This window comes from Lissotriton vulgaris, chromosome 4_1 (genome assembly GCF_964263255.1).
Source record: "Lissotriton vulgaris chromosome 4_1, aLisVul1.2, whole genome shotgun sequence".
NCBI lineage: Eukaryota > Metazoa > Chordata > Amphibia > Caudata > Salamandridae > Lissotriton > Lissotriton vulgaris.
The window spans coordinates 1,658,685,179-1,658,709,238 of NC_141691.1; the positions used below are offsets into that span (position 1 = coordinate 1,658,685,179).

Here is a 24,060-nt window from a genome sequence, read left to right on the forward strand (position 1 = left end):
GGCTTTTTAGCACTGGGGTGTGGGAGTCCAAGTTTGATAGGGGCCTGTTGTTTCTACTGCTCCGCTATGGACAATACAGAGATATAAAGTCAGAATATCTGTCTTTAAAACTGGCATCCTAATTTAGAGCTTAGTGGATCGTTTACTCTGCCACAACGGTGATGAAAATCCCGTCCGCCGAAATATAAATCCCATTGTGTCCTCTAGGATTTATATTTCGGCGGAGGGGATATCTGTCAGCATTGTGATGGAGTAACCTGTCCGCCGAGGTATCAATCAGGCCCTGAGTAGTTTACAAAATCACAATAAAATTGAGGGAAATGTAAGAACAATGGCGTAATTAATATTTAATGTTTCTTTCCTTTTTTCATGTAGAGAATTTCTCAAGACCATAAACCAACAGAAAATTCGTTCCACCAATACCAAATGTGAAACTGTGACAGATATAAGACATGACAAGTCTGAACCCCTGATTGACGTCACATTTGGTGAGTTTAGCGTGTTACAAAATGTAGGCAGTGTTTTCCGGATCATTTTGATTGCAATATTAAATCCATCTAGCTTGTAAGTGGAGATGTATTGCTGGAGCGAAGTTTTACAGGCAAAATCCTATTTTGCAAGAAACATTGCAATTAGCCATTTATTTTAAGCAAATGCTCCTTGTATGTTTGTGCTTGCTTGGAGCCTCATTAGTAGTGTTATCTCCAGTAACCATACCTTGGAACCTTAAAAAACAAGAATTTAAAATTAACAGCATTATCAGCGGTATCACCACTTCCAGCCCCTCATTGTTTTTTTTTTTTTATCAGAATGATACAATTATCCATTCTAATATTATGAGTAATTAGACTAAGCAAGTGGTCTGCAAAATATATCTAAGAGTCTTTAAGCTATCTGAAGAGGTTGTCTGTGTTCTCTTTACCACAAACTCTGTAACTTGTAAGTATAAGCTGTTGATAAACACTTCTAAAAGATGTCTGCCTAAGAGTTGCCAGAGAAACACGAGTCCTATCTAAAATACGTGATAAACCTGTATTCAAGACAGCGAATGTTCCTTTAAATCTCGTGAGGGCTTCTTTTAACCCTTTGATCCTGAAAAACGATCTAGTTTTATAGATTTCTGGGTGGACCAAGTCCCTTAAGAAATGTGCAGCAAGGAAAATCAATATCTTTTGTAAAAATATGCTTTTATTTCATTCTTTACAATTCGACTTTAGATTGAGATTGGGCTTAAACCTCTATTTAAATGTTGCCTAATTAAGATATAATTTGCATCTTTAGAAACATCCTGATACTTTATCATTTATAAATACCCTTTGAAAATGGCTTCCACAGGCTCTTCTATATACAGCCGCACATATTAGTTTGGAGGGATGCGTGCTGGTCTACTTGGCACATAGTCCACAGATATACATTTTCTCTGTTTTGTTCCTTCATCTTCCCGCATGATGCCTTCATATCCCCACTACTGTTAATCTTCACATCTAACATGTAGGAATTTGGTTTCATCTTTAGGCTTTACATTCTGAACATGTGCAATTGAAAGAAGCTACTGGTAACACTCAATTCGCCAAGTACATCATCTATATTCCTCTCTCTGCAGCTTATATCTAGAACGGTACTACTGAATTACTACCTACCAGGGTTTTAGCTTGTCCCTCACTCAGGGAGATCACACTGCCCTGAATCAACATCTTATGCTGTCAAAACATAAGCATGATTAGGGAGATGCTCCACATCAGATGCAAATATGTTTATATGTTAAAACTGTAAAATACAGCTTATCCACGTTTTGTCATGTTTATTAGCTGTCTGTCAAGCAAAATCAACATTGTTGTACAAATGTCCCAGCCATCCAGTTTATCAATATTTATGCCAGTAAACCTGTGTACTGCTATCTTTCATGCTTATGTGCAACGTTTCTGTTATAAATGCCCCGCTACACACAGAAATAAACAAACAAATAAATAAGTAAATAAAATAAATTGTTTTCACCACATAAAGGATCATTGGAGTCTACAATTAACAGCCTCCTAGAATAAAATAGTTGATGTTCTTATATATAACATAATCACTCAAATGAAGTATAATTCAGTGGCCCATAGTGAACAAAGTATTAATGAGAGGCAAGGTGGAGATATTGATTTGAACTTACAAATTCCCCTTCCAGGTCCTAACATTGTGTACCTTTTTGTCAGGGTAAACGGATTCCGGTGACATAATAAGTGGGGTTTTTCGTGATAAAAATAAGCTTTTCTGATAACTGGCTAACAGGATTTCAGTCTTCATAATCAACAAGCATTTACAATGCAATGGTGTCGGCATTGTTAAAGTTAGAGCTATTGGCATTGCTCATGACATTATTTTTATTTATGTTTTTGTTTTTAAAACAAATAAATAAAAGGCATTGTCATTTACAATGCCAATAGCTTAATCTCTCACAAATGCGAGACCTATTGCATTAACACCCACACACAGAGCCCCCCCACAGACACACACACACACACACACACAGCCCCCCAAACACACAGAACCCCTCTCACACACACACACACAGAGCCCCCCACACACGCACACAGAGCGCCCCACACACACACAGAGACCCACACACACACACACACACACAGAGCCCCACACTCACACAGAGAGCCCCCCACACACAGAGAGCCCCCCACACACACACAGAGAGCCCCCCACACACACACAGAGACCCACAAACACACAGAGATCCCCACACACATACAGAGAGCCACACACACACAGAGCCCCCCAAACACACACAGCCCCACACACACACAGAGCCCCCCCCACACACACACAGAGCCCCCCCACACACAGAGCCCCCCACACACAGAGAGCCCCCCCACACACACACAGCCCCCCCCACACACAGAGAGCCCCCCCCCACACACAGAGACTCACAAACACACAGAGATCCCCACACACATACAGAGAGCCACACCACACACACAGCCCCCCACAAACACAGAGCCCCACGCACACAGAGCCCCACACACAAATACAGAGCTCCCCACACACACAGAGCCCTCCACACACACAGAGCCCCCCCACACACAGAGCCCCCCACACACAGAGCCCCCCACACACACATTAAGAGCCACACACACACACAGAGCCCCCCCACACACAGAGCCCCCACACACACAGAGCCCCACACACTCAGCCCCACACACTCAGCCCCACACACACACAGAGCCCCACACACACACAGAACCCCCCACACACACAGAGCCCCCACACACACAGAGCCCCCACACACACAGAGCCCCCCACACACACAGAGCCCCCCACACACACAGAGCCCCCCCCACACACAGATAGCCCCCCCACACACAGAGAGCCCCCCCCCCCACACAGACCCCCACACACAGAGAGGCCCCCCCCACACACACAGAGGCCCCCCCCCACACACACAGAGCCCCCCACACACACAGAGCCCCTCACACACACACACAGAGCCCCCCCACACACACATAGCCCCACACACACACAGAGCCACACACACACACACACACATACAGAGCCACACACAGAGAGCCACACACAGGGAACAAAGGCCAGAAAAGCAAGCACAACAAGAGAACAGGGGGTAGGAAAGCAGGCTCAACGAGGGAACAGGGGGAAGGAAATCAAGCACAACGAGGGAACAGAGGGCAGGAAAGCAAGCACAACGAGGGAACAGGGGGCAGGAAAGCAAGCACAACAAGGGAACAGGGGGCAGGAAAGCAAGCACAACGAGGGAACACAGCACCTACATCTCCTACCGGACCCAGAGGGATGTCAATGTGCTCTAGGCTGAGAGCTGAGGGCGACCTACCCATTTTCAGTGAGGAGAGGGGCGTCCTTCAACTTTCCTCCGGCCCCCGCGCCATGGTGTGGGGGCCGACCGAGCGGCTACAGGGTCCACAGTGGTACGCACACCTCATCCTCACGCCTTTAAGGGCCTCCCACAGAACCGTGACACCTTGTGCGACCACCGAGTTGAAGACACGCAGCATCCAGATTCCGGGTCAGCGGTGTGCAGCAGCCTCACGGAGGAGAGACCCGCTTTGTTCCCTACTGCCTGGGGAGCCGAGGCACCAGGGCGATATCACCCGGGAGTGGCCCAAGAAACAGGAGGTAACCCATCGGTCTTGTCCGGCTCGGATCCGGCCACCCGAGAAGAGCACCCAGTCTGGGAGCGGCCTCCCTGTCCATGGATGAGTGCCGTGAGGCCTACCCGAGGGGGAGCTGGACGACCACAGGGCCGAGCTACGCGCTGCTTTATCGGTGCGCCATCAGGTGGTAAATAGATGGAGGCGGCTGTGTGTGCTGAGCAGGACGGCAAACACCGCTCTGTTTTTCAAAGTCCTCCGTAGAGACATCCGCGATTAAGAGGAAAGATTCACCAATTAAAGATCAGAATCCGGCAGGCTTTGATAACATCCACGCAGCTCCCACGTCTTCATCTCATAGCGCTAATATTATGGCATCGGCAGCACCAAAGAGTTTCCTCAAAGCATGTATATCATTAAAGAACAAAAGTTAACCACACGAGCAAGGTTGACAGTAGAAAACAAGAGAGGTAAGCCACAGACACACCGAGTTAAAAGTTTGTGTCCTCGAGAGGCAGCAAGCCCCATCCTTTCCAGACTGGGGGGCTTGATTTTGCCTGAGAGAAAGAAACAAAAAAAACACGCCCCTCAAGCCGCAATGGACGGGGCTTAGCTACCAAAACTGACGTCACAGAACCCTCTTCTTCAATGGCTGGCCGCCGTTTAGGCAGCCAGCCAATGGAGAAGAGGGGCGGGTTCAAGCCTCGCTACTGAGTCATAAGATCTCGCCAGCTAGACTGCGCATGCACAGCCTACGCTAGCCGAGACCTAAAAAGGGTACTTTCATGTATATCTTCAGCATCTTGTTTAAACACGTGCTTAGATACCTCTTGGGCCATTTATTTTGTGACCAAGTACAGAGGGTCCAGCTTCTGATAAGAATAAGGAACCCATCTTGAAACTCCCACATAGTCTTCTAAGTAAGAAGTATACCAGGTTCATGAAAAGTTGCAAAAATCCCGCCTGTCTCTCCAATCTATAATTGTGTAGTCTAAATGATTTCGGAATTAATTTAGACTATACATTGATTTTGCTATCAGTGCCATTCATCGTCATCAAATCCCCTTCGTCATGGAATGTGTTTGATATTGTTACTAATGTTTTTCTGGTTGAGGAGGGGGTCACTGAAATATGACTGGGTATAAAACCAGTTCTACCAATGACTGCAGTCATTGTGTCCAGCACAGTTCCTGTAATAACCAAACTAGCAACACGGTTGTGTTTTGACTGTTGCATCATATCTTCAGGAGTGAATGTCCTTTGAAGATGAATTAACATATGTTTGGACTCCAAACTTGTTCTAGAAACCTTGTACAATTATTGACTGCCTTTTACCATTATTGAATGGTGTAAGTACTGCCTTATACCTTTATTGAAAGACATATACCATTATTGGCTTTCCTCATTTAGCACCTTGCAAATGTTGTGTTGTTTCCTGATGCCAGTTTCTGAATCAAGGTCTATATACTCTGGTACATCATTGCCACCCAGTCAGCATGAAAAAAGATGTCCTTGTGGCAAATTTCTGATGATGCCCTTTGCTTGAAATTAGTTTGACACTGCACCTCTTGCATTAGTAGTCAGTAAATTTGGAACCATGTAGTGTTTCAGGACCTGAGTGCCTTTCAGGGAGTTTAAACTCATTTTATCTGTCTTTCATTTAAGTGGCCTGTCACCATCAGAATTTAGAAGTGGCTTATGGGTCCCATATTTGCTTTCCCTTGACTTTCTCTGTTCTTTTTGATGTGGATCATAGTTTTCCTTTTACCAAGGGAAACAACATGTCATCACTTAAAGGCATAGGCTCCATCGCTAGTCAGTCTTTTCCTTCAATCTTGATATAGATTTTCATCATCAGAGTTTTGGTTATACAAAGATACCTTCCGCCTCACAACCAGCTCTGACAACCTCTCACCCGGCATGGAGCACCTCCACATCCAGATCCTGGCAAACCCGAATGCCACCCTTCATGGCAACCTTGTTTACAGTCCTCCTGGACACCGCCTCCTTTTATGAAGCCATATCCGACTTGATTGCTCCCCACGCTCCTGCCTCAATGGACTAAATCCTCCTCAGCAACCTCAATTTCCACCTGAACAACCTTGAAGACCACAACACTTCATCCCTACAGAAGAACCTCTCAACCATTAGACTCAAACAACTGGTCAAATGCCAACCCACTCAGTAGGACACATGCTCGACCCCATCTTCTCCACAAGGAACAACATCTCTGTCAGCCACACCTCTAAACCACACTGGACAAACCACCACTGCGTCCACTTCTCCTTCGCCAAACCCACCTCTCGCCCCCTTGCCTAACGTGATTCTTCACTGAAGACTAGCTAAACACCTCCCTCAGCAAGACCCCACCACAGACATCCACAGATGCCAACACCTCGGCACGCAATCTCCACTGCTGGATCTCCGACTACGCCAATACACTGGCTCCCATCAAGAAACCCTCAAGCAAGCAGCCCTTCAAGAAAGCCAGCTGGTACTCTCCAGGAGTCCAGGCGCACCTATAAACTGCTCAAGAAAGGATGAAAGAGCAGCAAGATCATGGCAGACCACCCAGCCGTCAAATCCTCCGTCACTGCACCCCATCGCCTCATTAGAACAACAAAGAAAGCAGCAATCAAGGAATGCATCAATGCCAACGCACACAATAACAAAGGACACTTCGCCGTGGTCGAAGAATTTGCCAAACCCAGCACATGAAGAAATCAAAACTCCTTCTCAGGGGTCTCACTAATACAAAGAAGAAGTTAACACAGAAGCTGAAATATAAAATAACATCTTTATTAAACTCAAATGAGTGCGACTACGTCACACAGAAGCCTTAGCAACTGAATGAGGCAGTCTAAAGAGTACAGAACACTGAGCCCTTATATATGTGAGGGTTACATACTCGGCATAAAAGCAAGGGGCAGTCCTAGCTCATGCAAGATTGCAAAATGACTAATATGGATATGCAAGATCTGCCAAATATTAGCCAATAGGAAAACATTCAAACCAGAACGTCCCCCTTGAGTCGTGCTTTTGCCCAACCCCATAAATCAATCAATGACAGCACCTATAGGTCAATCAGTACTGGCAGGACATGTTTGTGTGCTTCAAAGGACAACTTGCAAAATAGGATAATGCGGGGAAGGAATACCGAAGGCCAACAGATAAGATAAGGCAGGGAAAGAATACTGAAGCCCAACAAATAGTTGGGACAAGGATTAGTCGGTCTAGACAAGGATTAGTCAGTTTGGCTAGTTCCTGGAATATGCTTCACAACAAGGAAGGGGAGGTTATTTGACACATGGCAGTACAAAGGGTAAAAACACTCTGTTTACCAAGCTGCCTGAGTGAGGGCATCACAAAATGGCGACGGAATACAAAATGGAGTTGAAACTGAATTACCTCAGACCCTCCTTTTCCCATTACGCAGGCAAATCCTAATTCATTGCTAGGTGAAATGGGAATATCCTTTATCAGAGTACAGACAGAACACTACTTCAGGACCATTTTGGATGAACATATCCAACACCCACTTCATACAGTGGCACTGGAAACACTTGTGCAACCACAACTATACCCAAAGTCCGTTCTAAGCCTCTCTGGTAGGCTTCTATCGTCCATCAAATCTGCTTCCATTGTTGCATTGGGCCTCTTGATTCAGGCCTTCCATGAAAATAGTGCTTCTCAGTATCCGTTGGAGTGCCCTCCTGGCAAAAACTCACAGCTCACTCGAAAGTCTCAATGTCTCAATGCAGAGCACCAGTGTCTCTCCTCTGCGGCAGACACTACAGATATTGTGCTCTTCATTGGTCGTGGGCACAGATCATCTCGTGCAGACCCAAGTACTATTAATCGGGAAAGAGCAACAGACTTTCACACTCAGCAACACTTTCAGGCTCCAACATTCGGTATTTAGTGTCGGAGGACGCTTGGGCTGCTCTTTCATTAAATTTTTCCTTTCATCATGGGTAACACAATGTAGTGCCTTTTGTCAATCTTGGATCCTCCGGTGCACTGCCCTTCCGTTGGAGCAAAGAAAAGAGGGGGGTGGCCAAAACTCAGGTCAAGGAGCTCAAGGGACTGCACACTGTCAGAGGTTACCAGCACATGACAGGTAGAAAACTGAAGCCTCAAACCAGCCCTGCCATCAACAATAGGGATCCTTCTCTTTCACTCTTTTGCACTGAAACTCTGGTTCTGTGATGTCCAATGCCTTCTGATGGAGCAAGTACGATGCTTTGGAGATACCATTGATGGCGTGCTGGCGATTGCTGTCCAGCCTTGCTACTTTCTGGGTGCTGGGACTGTAGGGCCAAGATGTCCGGCCCTCATCTGTAGCTATCACTGATGGGAATTAGGCTTAAATCAATGTTCTGCAGGTTATTATGACTTGATACCGCAGAACCTAGTGACGTAAGAAATGTGACACAGTTGTTAGTTTCCTTCAATTTAGTACAAAAACAGTTCATTGTATTTAACAATGGGACTGCAAGCAGGTGGCCTGCAATCTGCGAGGGAGTGGCCATACGCCATGGGACAATTCTGGTCTAGAATACACTGTCATTCTCAAAGGCAATACTTCTAATCTCTTCAATTGGGTACCCTTCATTATCCTCTGCCATCTAAGGGTATATAGTTACATGGGAATTCTATCTGAATGGATGTCCTCACACATGGTGGCATTGTCTAATGGGGTAAACATTTTTTTTTCTTTTTCAATGATTACGTCTAGGTGTTCCTAAATTCCTTATCTAGAACACCTCAAAAGAGAAATCACATAATACAGATTATTAGGGACATGTAGATACCCCCCTTTAATAATTGTGCATCAGGTGCACTATGCAATACAAAGGCTAATCATCAAAATGTGGACACAAAAGAAAAGAACTAGAGAGTCCTGGTATTTCCATGATTTAGAACACATCTGATCCCACCGAAAATTAAAGAAGCAGGAACAAAAGGGTAAAAATCCAAATTAAAATAGTCATTGAAAATTTGTCATGTTCAAAAAAATAAATGTAAGGTATCTCCTATTGAGGTGGAAAACTTGTCTTATTATAGTATTGAGTCAGTTAACCAGTCCATCACTACCCTGACAGTCAGACTGTAAAACTTCGAAGTAGGCCTAAAGAAAATTCTTGAAAACCAGTCTGGTCATACAAAAGGGATTTATACATAATATGAGGGTCCCTGGTACATCACTGCAGTCTGGAAGTGTAAACCTGAACAATACACCAACAATAATAAAAGGGCTGACTGGTGAAAGGAATACGGAAAAGGGAAATGGGGCTAGGACACAGCTAAAATCCCCAATAACTAGGCACAATGCGACATCAATCAGGGGAGAATCTGCAAAAGAAAAATGTATAGGAAGAACAAGAAATTACTTGGGTGATAGTCAAGTTTGTGACACAATACCAAGAGTATGGGTGATGCACAAATGTCAAAATAGTACACAAATTTTAACTCTATTACTGGCCGCTACACCATATACGGTAATCTCAGCTAATGTTCCAGTTCCTTCTTCAGGGAAAAATGAAACCGGTTTTCCTTTAAGGAACAAAGCCATACACTACTTAGGAAGCAGAAAAAAACTGACTAATGTAATATAGAAATTAGGTCACCATGTACAAGAGTTACAGATCTATAATTTATCCTTACGTCCAATCAGGATACATAAATCTAGGGCTGCCTGTTCCTTAAGGGAAGGGGCAGTAACATGACTAACTGCAGGTGACACACTTTGATCCTATATATCTCTGTTTATTTTCCTTCAATACCATTATAGCCAAATAGAGATGCACTGGTGAAGTGTTCTCTCTCATGTTCACAGCATGAAATATCATTATCTGTGGAATTTAGTATCAGACTAAGTCCAACCAACTGTTGCGCAGCGATATGCATCGTCATGACCATCCCTTCACAACACAGGAGAACTTGTAATAGTATCAGAAGCAACAACATAAAACAAAATCATGCATAAAATAAAAATAAAGAAACGCACATGTCAAGCCATCAGATATACTTGCTGTATACCAAGCACAAAAAGCATAGACAAAACAATAGCATATGTAAATGACCGGTGACGCACAACACCATGTCATGTACTTTATGCACTGTGAACCTGCAGCCCAAAACCCAATATTAGGGCCTGCTTAATTTGTCAGGCTTAAAATCAAAATTACACTTTCTTTTACTTTCCTTGCCCTCCATTTGACAGCCGGTCACCAGTTAGTGGTGATAGGCTGTCAAATACAACTTACTGTGTCGCTTCTGACACACAGGACCAACGGGAACGATTCATAGAAGGACAAAATGCAAAAACTTGAAAAACACACGAACATTTTTTTTTTTTAGCAGAACTTTCTGGGCTGCTATCCAGCCTCTTCCAGCATTCCTGATCCCTGCCACTTTTCAAGGTTCCTATAGTGTGCAAGCATTATTGTCTTCTTGTCAGAGAAGCTTTTCCAAGCAATGATTTCTCCATCTGTTTACACTCACTCCTAACTCCCACCTTACTGACCTCAAGGTCAAAATCTGCCTCACGTGTCTCTCTCTCCTCACCCTGAAGCTGTCAAAGACCAAAAACCTTCCTAACTCTTTTTAACCTGCAATAATTAACCCTATTTAAAAACACATGTTATATATATTACTTCTGTTAGGGGCTACAATTTATTTCTATTCTTAGATTGTTAAAACAGTTACTGTCAATAATTCGCAGAACATAATAACATAACATACCAGCTTTAGAACAAATGTTTGTTACTACCCTATGCAACGGTACTCAGTTCATCAACCTTAAATGAATGAACGTCTCAGTAGGTCCAGCTAGAGTTATAACCTTCAACCCCGATATTAAACTCAAACCTCTGCACCGGGCACATTGGCTCACTGAGCCATTAAAAGCAACCCCAAATGGGAACAACCTGCAAATTTGTATTATACCTAAATGTATGCATTCACTGAAGCCTAAGGCACTTTAAAGCTATTGTAAATGGCAAGAATGCTGTTTGAATAGTATATTTTACCCAAATTCGACTTTGATATTTGGGGCACTTAAAAATAAATATCCTATAATTGTGTTACATATTAATCATCCTCAGAATGTACTTTACAGATTGCAGAAATTGGACATTAGACATATTAAATATAAATACTTAGAAAAATGAGTTTTTTACGCCTGCGCCAAGTAAAATTCCATATGCTAATGTCCTCATTATGCAGTACAACATAACTTAAATTAAATTATAATGCTAGGAGGTCACAGTGTGAGTATTAAGCTTTATAAATAGTAAAAAACGAATTTAGAAGCACTTATTTTTAATAATTCTTTTTCATAATTAATAATTATTTTTAATAAACCCAATGATTTTTGATAATTCCACATATAAAAGCAAGCTGCATCCCTTGCCTATCATTTTTAGACGCATTCATTTATAAGCCTAAGCACAGAAGCCTAACTTGAAACATGACAAATTTTTGCGCCACTTTTGTTTGTTTAAAAAAGAACAATTATTTTAACATTAGAACCAAGAATATGCTTACAAAAATGCTTAAAGAGAGGAAACCCTTAATTGAAATGTCTTCCTGGAATACAAAATAATGAACCTTATGTTTGTAATCTTTTTAAAATACTATTCTGAAATGCAAAGTTTCACCCGTGTTTAACTGAGGGCGAAGTCCTGGCTGAGTAAACAATGCTTAGCGGCAGTAAAAGCTTGTCTCTCAGTGTTGTAACATGAGCACGGTGGCAGTCATTTTCAAACTAAGACACATCAATGCGTGTTCTATAATATGCGTTTGAGTTCAGCAAAAATATACTTCAGTTGAAGTGTTTGCCTGTTAATATCTAATACAATGTATGTAAGTAAAAAATACTATAAGTTTATTTTTCTACAAAACCCTTCAATTTCGATTTTGAGGCCTTTTTTTTATATCTATTGATGTTGATTTCTAATTTTATCTTTTGAAGCATTTAACAGTTTGTACATGTGCGTAATTATTTTAGCATATCACATGGTTCATTTCTGGATTTTTATTTAATTTCTACTTAATATTAATTAACTGACATTTTGCTTAATAGACTGAAAACATCTAGAAAAACCACAAACACGCATTGAGCGCATTTCAGACATAAACAGAAAGGGGTCAAACACTCAGTACACACAATACAGCGCGCTTTAGCCACCCATTTCAGAAATAGCACCAACGCTATTTACTTACAGAAGTTGCACTAATGGGAAAACCACATAGACATTTAAACACACATTTAACCCACAGATCAACACTTAGGACTGAAACAAAGGACAGCCCACAGACTGTACTTAAATCAAACCATTTGTAAATACTAGTTGTAAGTCAGATTTACAAGAAGCACTTCTCAATAGTGTTCCAAAAGGACTGCAAAAACAGCCCAACAGACTGCTGTATGTCCACGAAGCCAAAATACACTCAATTCACTAGCTTTGGCTGGCAGAACACCAAAAATCGCTCTGCATATCTTCATTCATAATATTGCACAGAACAAAGGATCCTTGTTTGTATTTTGTCATATTTTAATTCCCTGGGGATACAAAATCACCAAGGAAGAAATATGTTTTTATACCTAAACCTATTTAGATATTCCCTCTAGGGGAGCCGGCTAATTTACTTCACATCACACTATGGTACCTTTCAAAAAAGCAACACATTCTTCGATGTGAGCTTGAAAACAGGCATGCCAAAAACATTGCAGAATATGCAAGTATTTGCATATCAAATCCATACATATCCAAAGTTAGCCAACACAAATTCCAAAATTCCAAAGCTACTGTAAGCGTTACTTAAACTACCTTACTTTTACCATTCAAAAGGTTGTCCAAATTCTAACTGCCAAGTTCTGAATGACCTAACGGTCTTTTTTAGAATACTCACACCAAAAAGGTTCACTGTCAGGAGTGACATCATGTGGAGGATCAAAATCAGGAAGATCAGAAATATACTGGGCTGTAGAGACAAAGAATCCCCAGAATCTCCGTGCACAGAGTACCTCCTTAGTAGAGTCCTGTCTGTCCTCCTCAGTAGATTTCAGTCTCCTGAAAAGATCACTCCCTCAGATAGCCACTTCTCTGATGAGGTCCACGTTGACGCGCCAATTGAAGAAATCAAAACTCATTCTCAGGGGTCTCACTAATACAAAGAAGAAGTTGACACAGAAGCTGAAATATAAAATAACATCTTTATGAAACTCAAATGAGTGAGACTACGTCACACAGAAGCCTTAGCAACTGAATGAGGCAGTCTAAAGAGTACAGAACACTGGGGCCTTATATATGTGAGGGTTACATACACGGCATAAAAGCAAGGGGCAGTCCTAGCTCATGCAAGCATGCAAAATGTCTAATATGGACAATAGGAAAACATTCAAAACAAGGCATCATGTAACCAGAACGCCCCCCTTGAGTCGTGTTTTTGCCCAACCCCATAAGTCAATCAATGACAGCACCTATAGGTCAATCAGTAATGGCAGGACATGTTTGTGTACTTCAAAGGACAACTTGCAAAATAGGATAATGCGGGGAAGGAATACCGAAGGCCAACAAATAGTTGGGACAAGGATTAGTCAGTCTAGACAAGGATTAGTCAGTTTGGCTACTTCCTGGAATATGCTTCACAACAAGGAAGGGGAGGTTATTTGACACGTGGCAGTACAAAGGGCAAAAACACTCGGTTTACCAAACTGCCTGAGTGAGGGCAACACAAAATGGCGATGGAATACAAAATGGAGTTGAAACTGAATTACCTCACACAGAGACAGCAGACATCCTCATCCCAAGACCTCTGTGACAGTCTTGCCACCTTATTCGACAGCAAGATCAAGGAGATCTACAATAGCTTCGCAACCCGGCTCACCCAATCCACTCGCAACTAATACAGCCAATTGCTCCTGCCCCCAGCAGACCTTGACCAACTGGACTGCCCTCACCTCTGACGACACCTTCAGGATCAGGAAGAGCATCAACCCCGGAGCCGCCCTCGGATTCTTGACCTCACCACATCTTTAACAGAGCCGGCTCCTCCATCGCACCATACCTCTGCTGCACCATCAACTCCTCCATCGAGTCCACAACTTTCCCGGAAGACTGGAAACACACAGAGATCAAACCCCTGCTAAAGAAACCTTCTGCTGACTCAACGGACCTCATAAACTACAGACTCATCTCTATGCTCCCCTTCCAAGCCAAAGCCATTGAGAAAGCTTTCAACCCCCAACTCTCTGAGTTCATATAAATGAACAACATCCTGAACCTCTCCAAGTCAGGTTCTAGAAGCAACCACAGCACTAAACCGATCTCATTCACTGCTACAGAGGACAACGGCACCCTCCTCGACTGTGGCAAGACTGCAGCCCTCATCCTCCTGGATCTCTCATCCCCCTTTGACAATGTCTCCCTCCACACCCTGTGTGCAAGTCTCCACAACGCCGACATCCACAACAAAGCCCTATAATTGATCCGCTCCTTCCTCAATGGCCAAATGCAGAGTCAGACTTCCACTGTTCAAATCTGAACTCACTGACATCAGCTACGGAGTGCCTCCGGGATCTTCCCCAAACTTCACCCTCCTAACCATCTACATGGCCCGCTTACAGCCATCGTCAGAAGCCATGGACTCAACATTGTCTCCTACACTGACGACACCCAGCTGTTTCTCTCTCTCACAGTCAAACCCACAGCCGCCAAAAGCAACTTCCACGACTAGCTGAAGGCAGTCGCTTCCTGGATGAGGACATTTGCCTCAAGCTTAACTCAGACAAGACCAAAGTCCTCATTCTGGGCTCTTCCTCCGCCTGGAATGACTCTTGGTGGCCTGCAGCGATCGGAATCCCCCCATCCACGGACCACGCATGAAACCTCAGCATCATCCTGGACTCCTCGCTCTCAATGAACCGCCAAATCAACACTGTTTCGTTCTCCTGCCTCCACATATTCTGCCTCCTTCGTAAGATCTTCAAGTGGATCCCCACCTATTCCCAGAAAACGTTCACCCATACGCTCGTCAGCAGCAGATTGGACTACGGCAATGCACTCTATGCTGGCACAACCCAGAAACTCCAAAAGAAACTGCAGAACATCCAGAACACCTCTGCCAGACTCATCCTGAACATCTCATGCTGCAACCACATCAACGGCCACCTGAGAGACCTTCATTGTCTACCTGTCAACAAGAGAATCACCTTCAAGCTTCTTACTCACTCCTACAAAGCACTCCACAACGCCGGACTTCCATACCTAAAACCCTGCCTCTCCTTCTCCGCTGGGCCAATCTGGCCCTGGCCACCAACCTATGGATCTGAGAGACTATGGCTGGAGAAAGATCCTTCTCCTACCTTGCTGCGAAGAACTGGAACTCCCTGCCCCTTGCACCTCCGGCAATCACATTGCAACCACAATTCAGGAAGGACCTCAAGGCCTGGCTCTTTGAACTGGAGACCCTAACCCCACACAGTGCCTTGAGACCCTCACGGGTGAGTAGTCACGCTTTATAAGAGTACTTATTATTTTTTGATTGAAATCTCCACCTAGGATCAAATGCCCCACCGGCAGTTCGAGTAACAGCTTTCCCAAATCAGAGAAAGAGGCAGACTGCAGACCCGGGGGGACATAGGCCGACACAAGGGTAAGTACACGTCCCTCCCAATGACCCGAGATCCCAACATACCTTCCCCTGTCATCCACCCATGTATAGTCCATAACCAGGGGGGAGCGCCTTTCGAATCAGGATACCTACCCCCCTGGACCCCGACGTGAACCCTGCATGTGCCACCAACTTGTACCCCATTCTATGCATAGCCATGCATGAGTTCCCAACTAAATGCGTTTCTTGGAGCAAGACCACGTCAGGTGCCTGGCGTCTGAGATATTGAAGAACCACACTGCGTTTAATTTTGTCCCCCAACCCATTCACATTCCAACTTAAAACCTTGAGCTCACTACCCCCATCGTCATATGAAAAAGAAAGATGGTCTTCCTGTGTCTGTTGCATGTTATTCAGTTACAATATACTGATGCCGTCGAAAATACAAAACATAAGAACATTTAAATAAATTGCCAATAGTGTGACATACAATAATGCGAAAATTCCCCCAACTCTCCTTCATCCACCCCCACCATGCACCCCTGCCTATCGCCTACGCGCATCCCCAATTAGCAGTGTGCCTGTCACCCCTTTTCACCCCAACACTAATCTACAACTAACTAGAGGTAGAAAATAGAGGGAGGGCCCACACAGCCCGCCACCCCACCCCGCTCCCTGCTCCATCACAGCTACCTCATGTCAGGTCAGTGTAAGACTACATATTTACAGATGTAGCGAATCAAGAGAAACGTTACGTATCCATTCCACCCCAATCATAACATATTGCTATTTAAACCCAGCGACACTATTTACGCTTTGTTATTGTTCTTCTGTCTCGCCCCTGTTTTGGCCCTCCTTATCGGCCGCAATCACACTGTCCAACCAATCCGTCGCCACCTCGGGACTGTCAGAGAACCAGGCATTCCCATTGAGTTCCACTCGAAGTCGGGCCGGGAACATCATTGCATATTTTAGTCCCTTGTCCCTCAGTTTCCTCTTTACCGATAGGAAATTCTGACGCTGTTTTTGAACCATCTGGGTGAAGTCTGGAAAAAAGGAAAGGGTTGCATTTTCGTACTTCAAGGGGGGTCCATTGCGTGCAGTTTGTAAAATCACATCCCTGTCCAGAAAATTCAGGACCCTTGTAATCATGGGGCTATAAGAGTACTTATTGATTGATTGTTTGGTTACTCTTATTAACTCTGTACGCCACAACACCTATGTTCTCAACTCGGGGTGGGGAGGAATTGTACATGTTTAGAATTTCATCTGTAAAAAAGACCAATGCTATTCTTCACTGGAAATTTATTCCCTTTTTAAACTTTCGAGAGTTATGCCATTTTACAAAATAATTTTTTGTTTAATATGGTAATATGTCACATCACAAGCTTAAATACAGGTGTCCTAAACCAAAGTTGGTTTAAAGCATTCCTGTTTCATTTATTTAGTGGTTCAATCAACATATAGCAGGTCACAGGCACTGACATGTGAGGACTTCAGTGTAGCACCTCACAGGTGGGACGGGTCTGTTTGAAATAATTCTTCCACATTCACACTACATACAGAAGTTTACACATTCTGATAAAAAACAGAACTAACTGTGAACGTACCTTTTGGCATGGTTGAGACTTCTTCGAGGTGCAGATGCTCCTCGAGAAACAAACCAATAGTGAAAAGTATCAAATCTTGGACTGGGTATTCGTAGTGAAAAGCAATGCCATTTAGTGTTCCTTTTGGTAGTTTCAATCCAACGATGACCATCAAATTGGTATTTTAATTGTCTCTTGAAGGATCATTATTGGTGGACAGAATGTGGCAACCCTTGCATCATAATCTTAGCACTGACATTTACTTGTCCTTTCACTCCGAGCAAGATTTAAATCCTTCCATACTTTAAACAGAAATACTATCCTCAATTCCAGCAGGAACGGTGACATCTTCTTTTAGCTACACTTCTGAGACACAAATAGGTACATGTTTTTGCACTTTCACTTGGTCACCAAATTCCACAAGTTACTTTCATGACGGTGCCCAACCAAAACCTATAGATTGGTACATACATGTATGCAAAATAATAATTTTGAATTTTGCCAGTTACAACAAACATAGTTTGTATTTTATTTAACTTGCGTTGTTAATATTGCAGTATTTGCTGCAATTACAGAGCATATGTGAGTACTATGAAAGAACTTTGGTTATGTTATTAGAGCAGAGATATTACTTTCCCCCAAAATTTTGGTTAGAGATCTAAGCGACATCATTCCTTAAATAATGGCCTAAGGATCTAGAAGCCTAGAAAGTGGAGCGGAGTGGGAGCAGCCTTGGCAAGTTCCTATTTCAATGTATATAGCTTCGGACATTGCTCCATTTGCAACAACGATGGAAGTTGATCCTTGGCATTTGCGCATCTCAAAACATTTTCTTCAAATTTGTCAATTTGCAAGAGACTGAAAAGGGAAATGCCACAAATACTATCGAAAGGTTTTTGAGTGACTAAGCCAAGAGTATAGTTGAGGAACACTATGCGTAATACAGTATCAATGAGTGAACTGATGTCAAATAATCAACTTTGAGACTTAGCATTGTAGTCCTTCTGTCAATTTCATATTTAGGTTTTTATAATAAACATTTGACAGCGAGATAGGACTGTAATTCTCCATTCAGACATATTGCTCTTCTCATTTTACATTTGAATGGTACTCATAGGTCAGGCATCTAAATTACAAGCCATACATCATGATTAAGAAGCACATACTAGCATCCTTCAAGGATATTAAAAAAATCACAGAATACTGTCTATCAATGATGTTCACAAGGCAGAAAGAGATGGAAAATATCGGGCAAATCATGGAGATTAACTCAGAAGTCCTTCTCAGGAATCAGGGAATGGGAACCAAGCATATTCATGAATCAGCAAGAGGCAAGAGACAGTGTACAGGGAAAGGCAGGGCACTTACCTAAATGTAAATGTGTTTGTATTTATATAGCGCCTTCTACCCAGAGGTCTCGTAGAGCTGTATTCATACCGCTGTGGAACCCTTCCTGGCTTTCCTGTGAGATGTCCACTCCTGGGAACCCCCAAGGTGAAGCCAGGCATCCAAGCGCTGCTGGGGCCGTTGTGGAGATTAAGCAAGCTATTGCCCAGAGTCACAGAGTGGGACCCATGTTTAGACTAGGCACCGAGGCGAGAATTATCGGGTCTGGGGAGATTGAGTCCAAGAGCTGCCGAGGCAGGAATTGAACCCTGGTCCCGGGCCAGACCTCTGCATCAGGGTCTGCCGCTCTAACCATTGAGCCACGCTTCTCTTACCTAAAAGACATCTGGCAAGTCCAACAAGAACAGTAAGAAGATACTTCTGCTACTAGCTGAGTTCATTCACTGGCCTTGGATTCTCTCACCTTTGTTATGCTTGACCGTACTTGTTCCCTGTCCCTCCCTTTCCTGATTCTGTTGGTTGCTTTGTATACTGAATAAGTTGGTGTTGTGTTTGACTACTACCTTGTAGGTGTTTTTTAGCAGCATTTCAATTCCAGAAGGAGTCTTGGTATTCCTAGGAGTTTGTTACAGATTAGCTTTACAGAATTAACTTTACTCTAGCGCATGGTGGTTAGTGATTTTGTATTCACCATGAGTTCGACTTAAATCCATCCAAGGGTTCAATGATCACCCAGCATAATACGGTGAAAACCAGAGTTGAGCAGAGATTTAACTTCACATGGTACCAGTCGCTGAAGCAATATATCACCCTGCTTCTCTTTGTTTTTTCCCCTCCTTTCCCCTTAGAGCCTATACCATTGAGCCTTACAGAGCTCAGTGAGCAGACACTGGCAGGAAGGCAGCATTTGCGTTGAATCTTCTCGCCACAAAACTCACCTGTGTTAGTAGGTCTTACAAGTCCTGTGAGTGTGGTGGTGTGCTCCACAAACGCTATCTTTTCACTGGATGGTTCATTAATACTTTGGTAATAGCTTGTTTATAGGCATTCTATCAGCTAATTAAGAGACATCACTATGATTGCTGATGTCTCACAGTACCATATCAAGTTAATGACATTTTATATGCTTAGTACTCATTCTGCAGAGCTAACCATGTTCCACAAATCTTATTAGCTGTGAAATGTGAGAGATAAACTATTCCCCTTGAATCACAAATCTTATAAATTTTTGCTTCTTATTTGTCCAGTTCATTAGGCGTTTCTCCTCTTCTTGTGTTTGTGACTCCGCTGGGGAATTGACGCATTATTTTCATCTTTCCACTGCTCATTTTCAGGTACCACTTTTTTAGGTCTCGCCTAGGCAGCGCATGCGTTGTCTCGTCGGGAGATGCTGTATATAGTATAGTGGGGAAAGCTCTGCCCACTTTCAAGCCTTATTTTTGATTGCCTTGCATCATATTTTCTGCATTCTGATTGGTGCTTGGCATGGTAATCCTGCTCCCTGACGGGTATGTCCTCATTTTTTCCCTTCTGAGGCTATTGGCCCCTTACTTCTTAAACAGTTTTGCTCCCCGGCCCGTTCCCTCCCATACTCCGTGACTTCTTCGACCACCAACACCTTCCCACCCCCTCGTGTTCGTGCCTTCTTTTGCGTCTGCACTTCCGTTAAAATTGCAATAGGAATCGCGTAAATACACGTCCTATTGCATTTTCAGTGCTTGTTTGCTATTTGATTCGTGGGTGCATTCGCACTATTTGTCTTGCATGCGTGCGATGCCTTACATCATTTGCATGCGCGACAAAACACCACACGCATGTCCTGCTTGCCGTAGGCCCAGGCCGGTGTTTGCAAATACCACACGCATTTACGGCTTGCCGTAGACCGGGGAGCATTATCAGCATTGGATGGGAAAAAGGAGGCCCTTTTCCCTGTAGACGGAACCATGGTGAGTAGGATACGCCATGGTTGTGCTTTAAAATGCGTTTTTAATTTACCCTCATCCTGTCCTTGGAGTGGCGCTGCTTGTCTTTTGACCGGCCGGAGCTCACAAATGCAAGTAGAGGAATCCGCCGTTCTTCAACTACAGGTGAAAGTGGTGTCATGGCATCTACTCGAGCTCGGCGGTTAGGGGTAGGTCTGCAGGCACGGACTCAGGGCGCTGAAGCCATATTTTAAGGGCTCATCTCTGGTGTACCAGACCGCCGATCCCTCATGTGGCCTCTTATAGAAGACCATTAGGCATAGGAGGATCCACTAAGGTAACTAATACAACACATATGAGATTAGCATGTTGTTGTTTTCACTTTGGTCCTGAAGAATCGCGGTGACTATAGCCCTAGCGAGAAACATGTTGACCACATGCACCTCTAGCCTTTTCTAGGGTCACACAACCCTAACTAGTAGACACCTAGGAAGCTAGCCCCACCTTTTAACTGTAGCCAGAGGACCCCCAGAATAAAGGTAATTCAGGTACCCCTTGCTACATTTTTAATCAGTTCAATAGGAATATACCATCCTGCCCACATACCCCCACTTCACCAAAAGGCAGTTGGAAAAAGATCTCCGCCAAAGAGCCCCTCTTTGAGGTGAGCCCGTCGGGGGTTGCACCGCCTCCCCGACGAGGAGCAACCGCCGATGATGAAGCATGACACTCTTCGGGGTGTGTGAGGCAATTACATCCAACATAATGGATGCCCCAGGGTACCATTGTAACACCCTTGGTCACGCCAGGTAAATCTTTTCTTAAAAAACCTTCCTTAAATTCTCATCTCTTTCCAGGAACAGTGCAGCACCCCCTCCTTTTGTTGGTATCTCTAGTACTTAGTACGGACACTGAGCTGCTACTGGACCTTCCACCACCTTGAGTGGTAAACAGTGTCCTTTCGCCTCCCTCCCTTTGAAAACCTCCCCATGGCATCCTATTTGTCAGAATCTGTAGAGATGGGCTTTTTGAATTTTTAAAATGCACGGAAGTGATAGTGGGAAGGAAACCGAGACATACCTTATGTTTACACTTGAACACCGGAACTAGTAAGTGGGGAGGTAATGTGACATATGACCGTGGAATCAGACTTACTACTGTTGGGCGGCTTGCTTTAAACAAGGAGATCCGTACATCTTCCTTTCACATACGAGCATTGGCAAAGCCAATAGGCCTCTCCTTGCTGTCTAAGGAAAAAGGGGAGTCCTCCGGGCGATTGCAGTCACGTTACCAGAGTGGTTGTCCATCATCTAAAGAAAGACGACAAAAGGACAACGGCGACCTGTGAGCTGATCAGTTGGGGCAATATCAGCCCCTGTTTCGCGGCTGATGAGGGAGGAAAAAAAACTTCTGTACTTGCAGTAAATAGCTGTTTAGCGGGGAATGATTGCGACTATGCCAATTATAGCCTTTAGTTTAGGGAGCGCTTTAGAAAACTAAGCCTGCAGGGCTACGCAGGTTTCAAATAGGCTCTGTTCAGTATTTCAAGTTTCGGAGTGTGCTTAACGTGACTTTTGAAAGGTGTTATATTATGACAGTTGAATAGCGCGTGTAGGGCGTTGGAAATGATTACCTGCACGGATAGTAAGGTAGCCATGTAGGGTGCGTTGTTGGAAGAGTTTTGTCTTCGCTGTGAACCTCCATATAGAAAGTGTATGTTTTATGTGTGGCACTAAATAACGACCTGAGCGATACACTGTTATCTACAAAACATTATTTTCAGAAATTTACACTTTAAAAAAAAAAATAATATAGGGTCCAAGAACGGAATTCTAAACTGCTGTGGGCAGTAAGCTTGTAGCGATAGAGAGGAATAACTATTTCCGTTCACTTAATAGGGTGCTGATCCCTGTACATGCAGATAGGTCTTTGCGCACATCTGTCAGTCGAGGTGCTTGTGTAGGTACCCACCTCATTTATGACATGTGTAGCAACATGGTTTTGAATACATTGGTACTTTTAGCAGACAATTGATTAGTGGATGCTATGTTAGCCCATATGTAAAGCCCACCATTACTCAATGGTGGCTGGCGCTGGAGAATTCATAACAAATCAGTGGAAGCAAGGTTATTTTTTGTTGTTGCAATTTTATATAGCGTAAACTTGACTTAAAGGTATTGGAGCACCAGTTACATTACACAAGGACACATTCATTTTTGTTTTAGTGTGCTAAGGTGATATGGGCACTATAGAAAATGCTTTAACTGATGACTGAATTAGGGCAAACTGACCAGCAGCTTCCTGGTACCAGCACCTCCTTCCTTTCACAAGCAGTGGCAGCCAATTTCAGCAAGGCCAGTAACACTCAAAAATTACACATACACCTGTGGGAAGGAAGCTTACGATGGCAACAAATAATATCATGGTGCACACTAGAAAATCAGAAGCCTCTAGGTGCTGAGATGAAAGGTGATGTTTTAATCCAAATCAATAGTACCCGTTAACGGTCAACAAAATGACAGAAGGCTGGGTCGTTAACCCTTGAATTTAAACAAGTCTCTGGGCAGGCACTAAGCCAACTGCGTTATCTTACTTGATTCTGCGTACTGTGATAATGAATACTTTTTATAGCGCATATTCCACCAGACTGGTGACTTCACAGCACTGTCAGTCACATGTTACTGCCATTCAATTTAATTGGGCACTCGTTTACACCTATGAAAGTTGAAAGGCTGAGTGTATCCCGCTTTAGTGTGAACCCATTAACCTTCCATGTCACATCGAGCGTCTGTGGACCTCACCTGTCTTGAAAGCATTTTTACAACCAAAACAATCTCACACCATTGTAGTATTGGCAGGAGACTGAGACAGCCCACCGCCTTCTCTGAAGAAAGCACATTTGTGAAACTTGCAGTGGTTCTGTCACTTGTGGGACAGGCGCCACTCCTAAACATACAGATGTTATTTTATTGTTAGACTAACTCAGATGACTGCAAAATCTATTTGTCTATGTCAATGTTCTTTCAAAATCCTTGCTTGCTAAAGGCAATCCTTCTTTGTCCCTCGTTGTTTTTTGTTTCCTCCCACTACAACCCAAAACACACCGGTAAAAGACATTGTCGTTTACAACACTAATAGTTTGAACTCTCACAAATGCGAGACCAATTTGCATTGAAAATGCTTGTTATTTTTGTTTAAGCACTCTGAGAGTGGTTGTGTTTTCCAGCTGTTTCTTCCTCATGTATTTCTACCTCCTCCGTGTTATTTTTCTTGCCATCCGCCAGTTGCCTTCCCTTTAACCTTCTCTTGCCTTTATTGTAGGGGTGGGCGGAATTTGCGTAGTCGTGCTACGCAAAGCTCAGCGAAATGGTAAAAACTCTCTGCGAGCATGCAAAAGTTCTGCAAGCACGTGGAATGGCTTGGCCTGCCCGTTTGTGATGTTTTTTTCCTGTTCACAAACACTGT

The 24,060-nt window shown here is 43.6% G+C and overlaps 1 protein-coding gene across 1 annotated transcript in view; it reads left to right on the forward strand.

Moving 5' to 3' along the window:
- The window catches only part of MRPL53 (mitochondrial ribosomal protein L53), a 152,230-nt gene that overhangs the window by 127,245 nt on the left and 925 nt on the right, over positions 1 to 24,060 (forward strand). Inside the window, exon 2 of the mRNA XM_086966999.1 lies at positions 376 to 488. Coding sequence (XP_086823125.1) covers positions 376 to 488 — 113 coding nt within the window. The remainder of the gene's footprint in view (positions 1 to 375; positions 489 to 24,060) is intronic.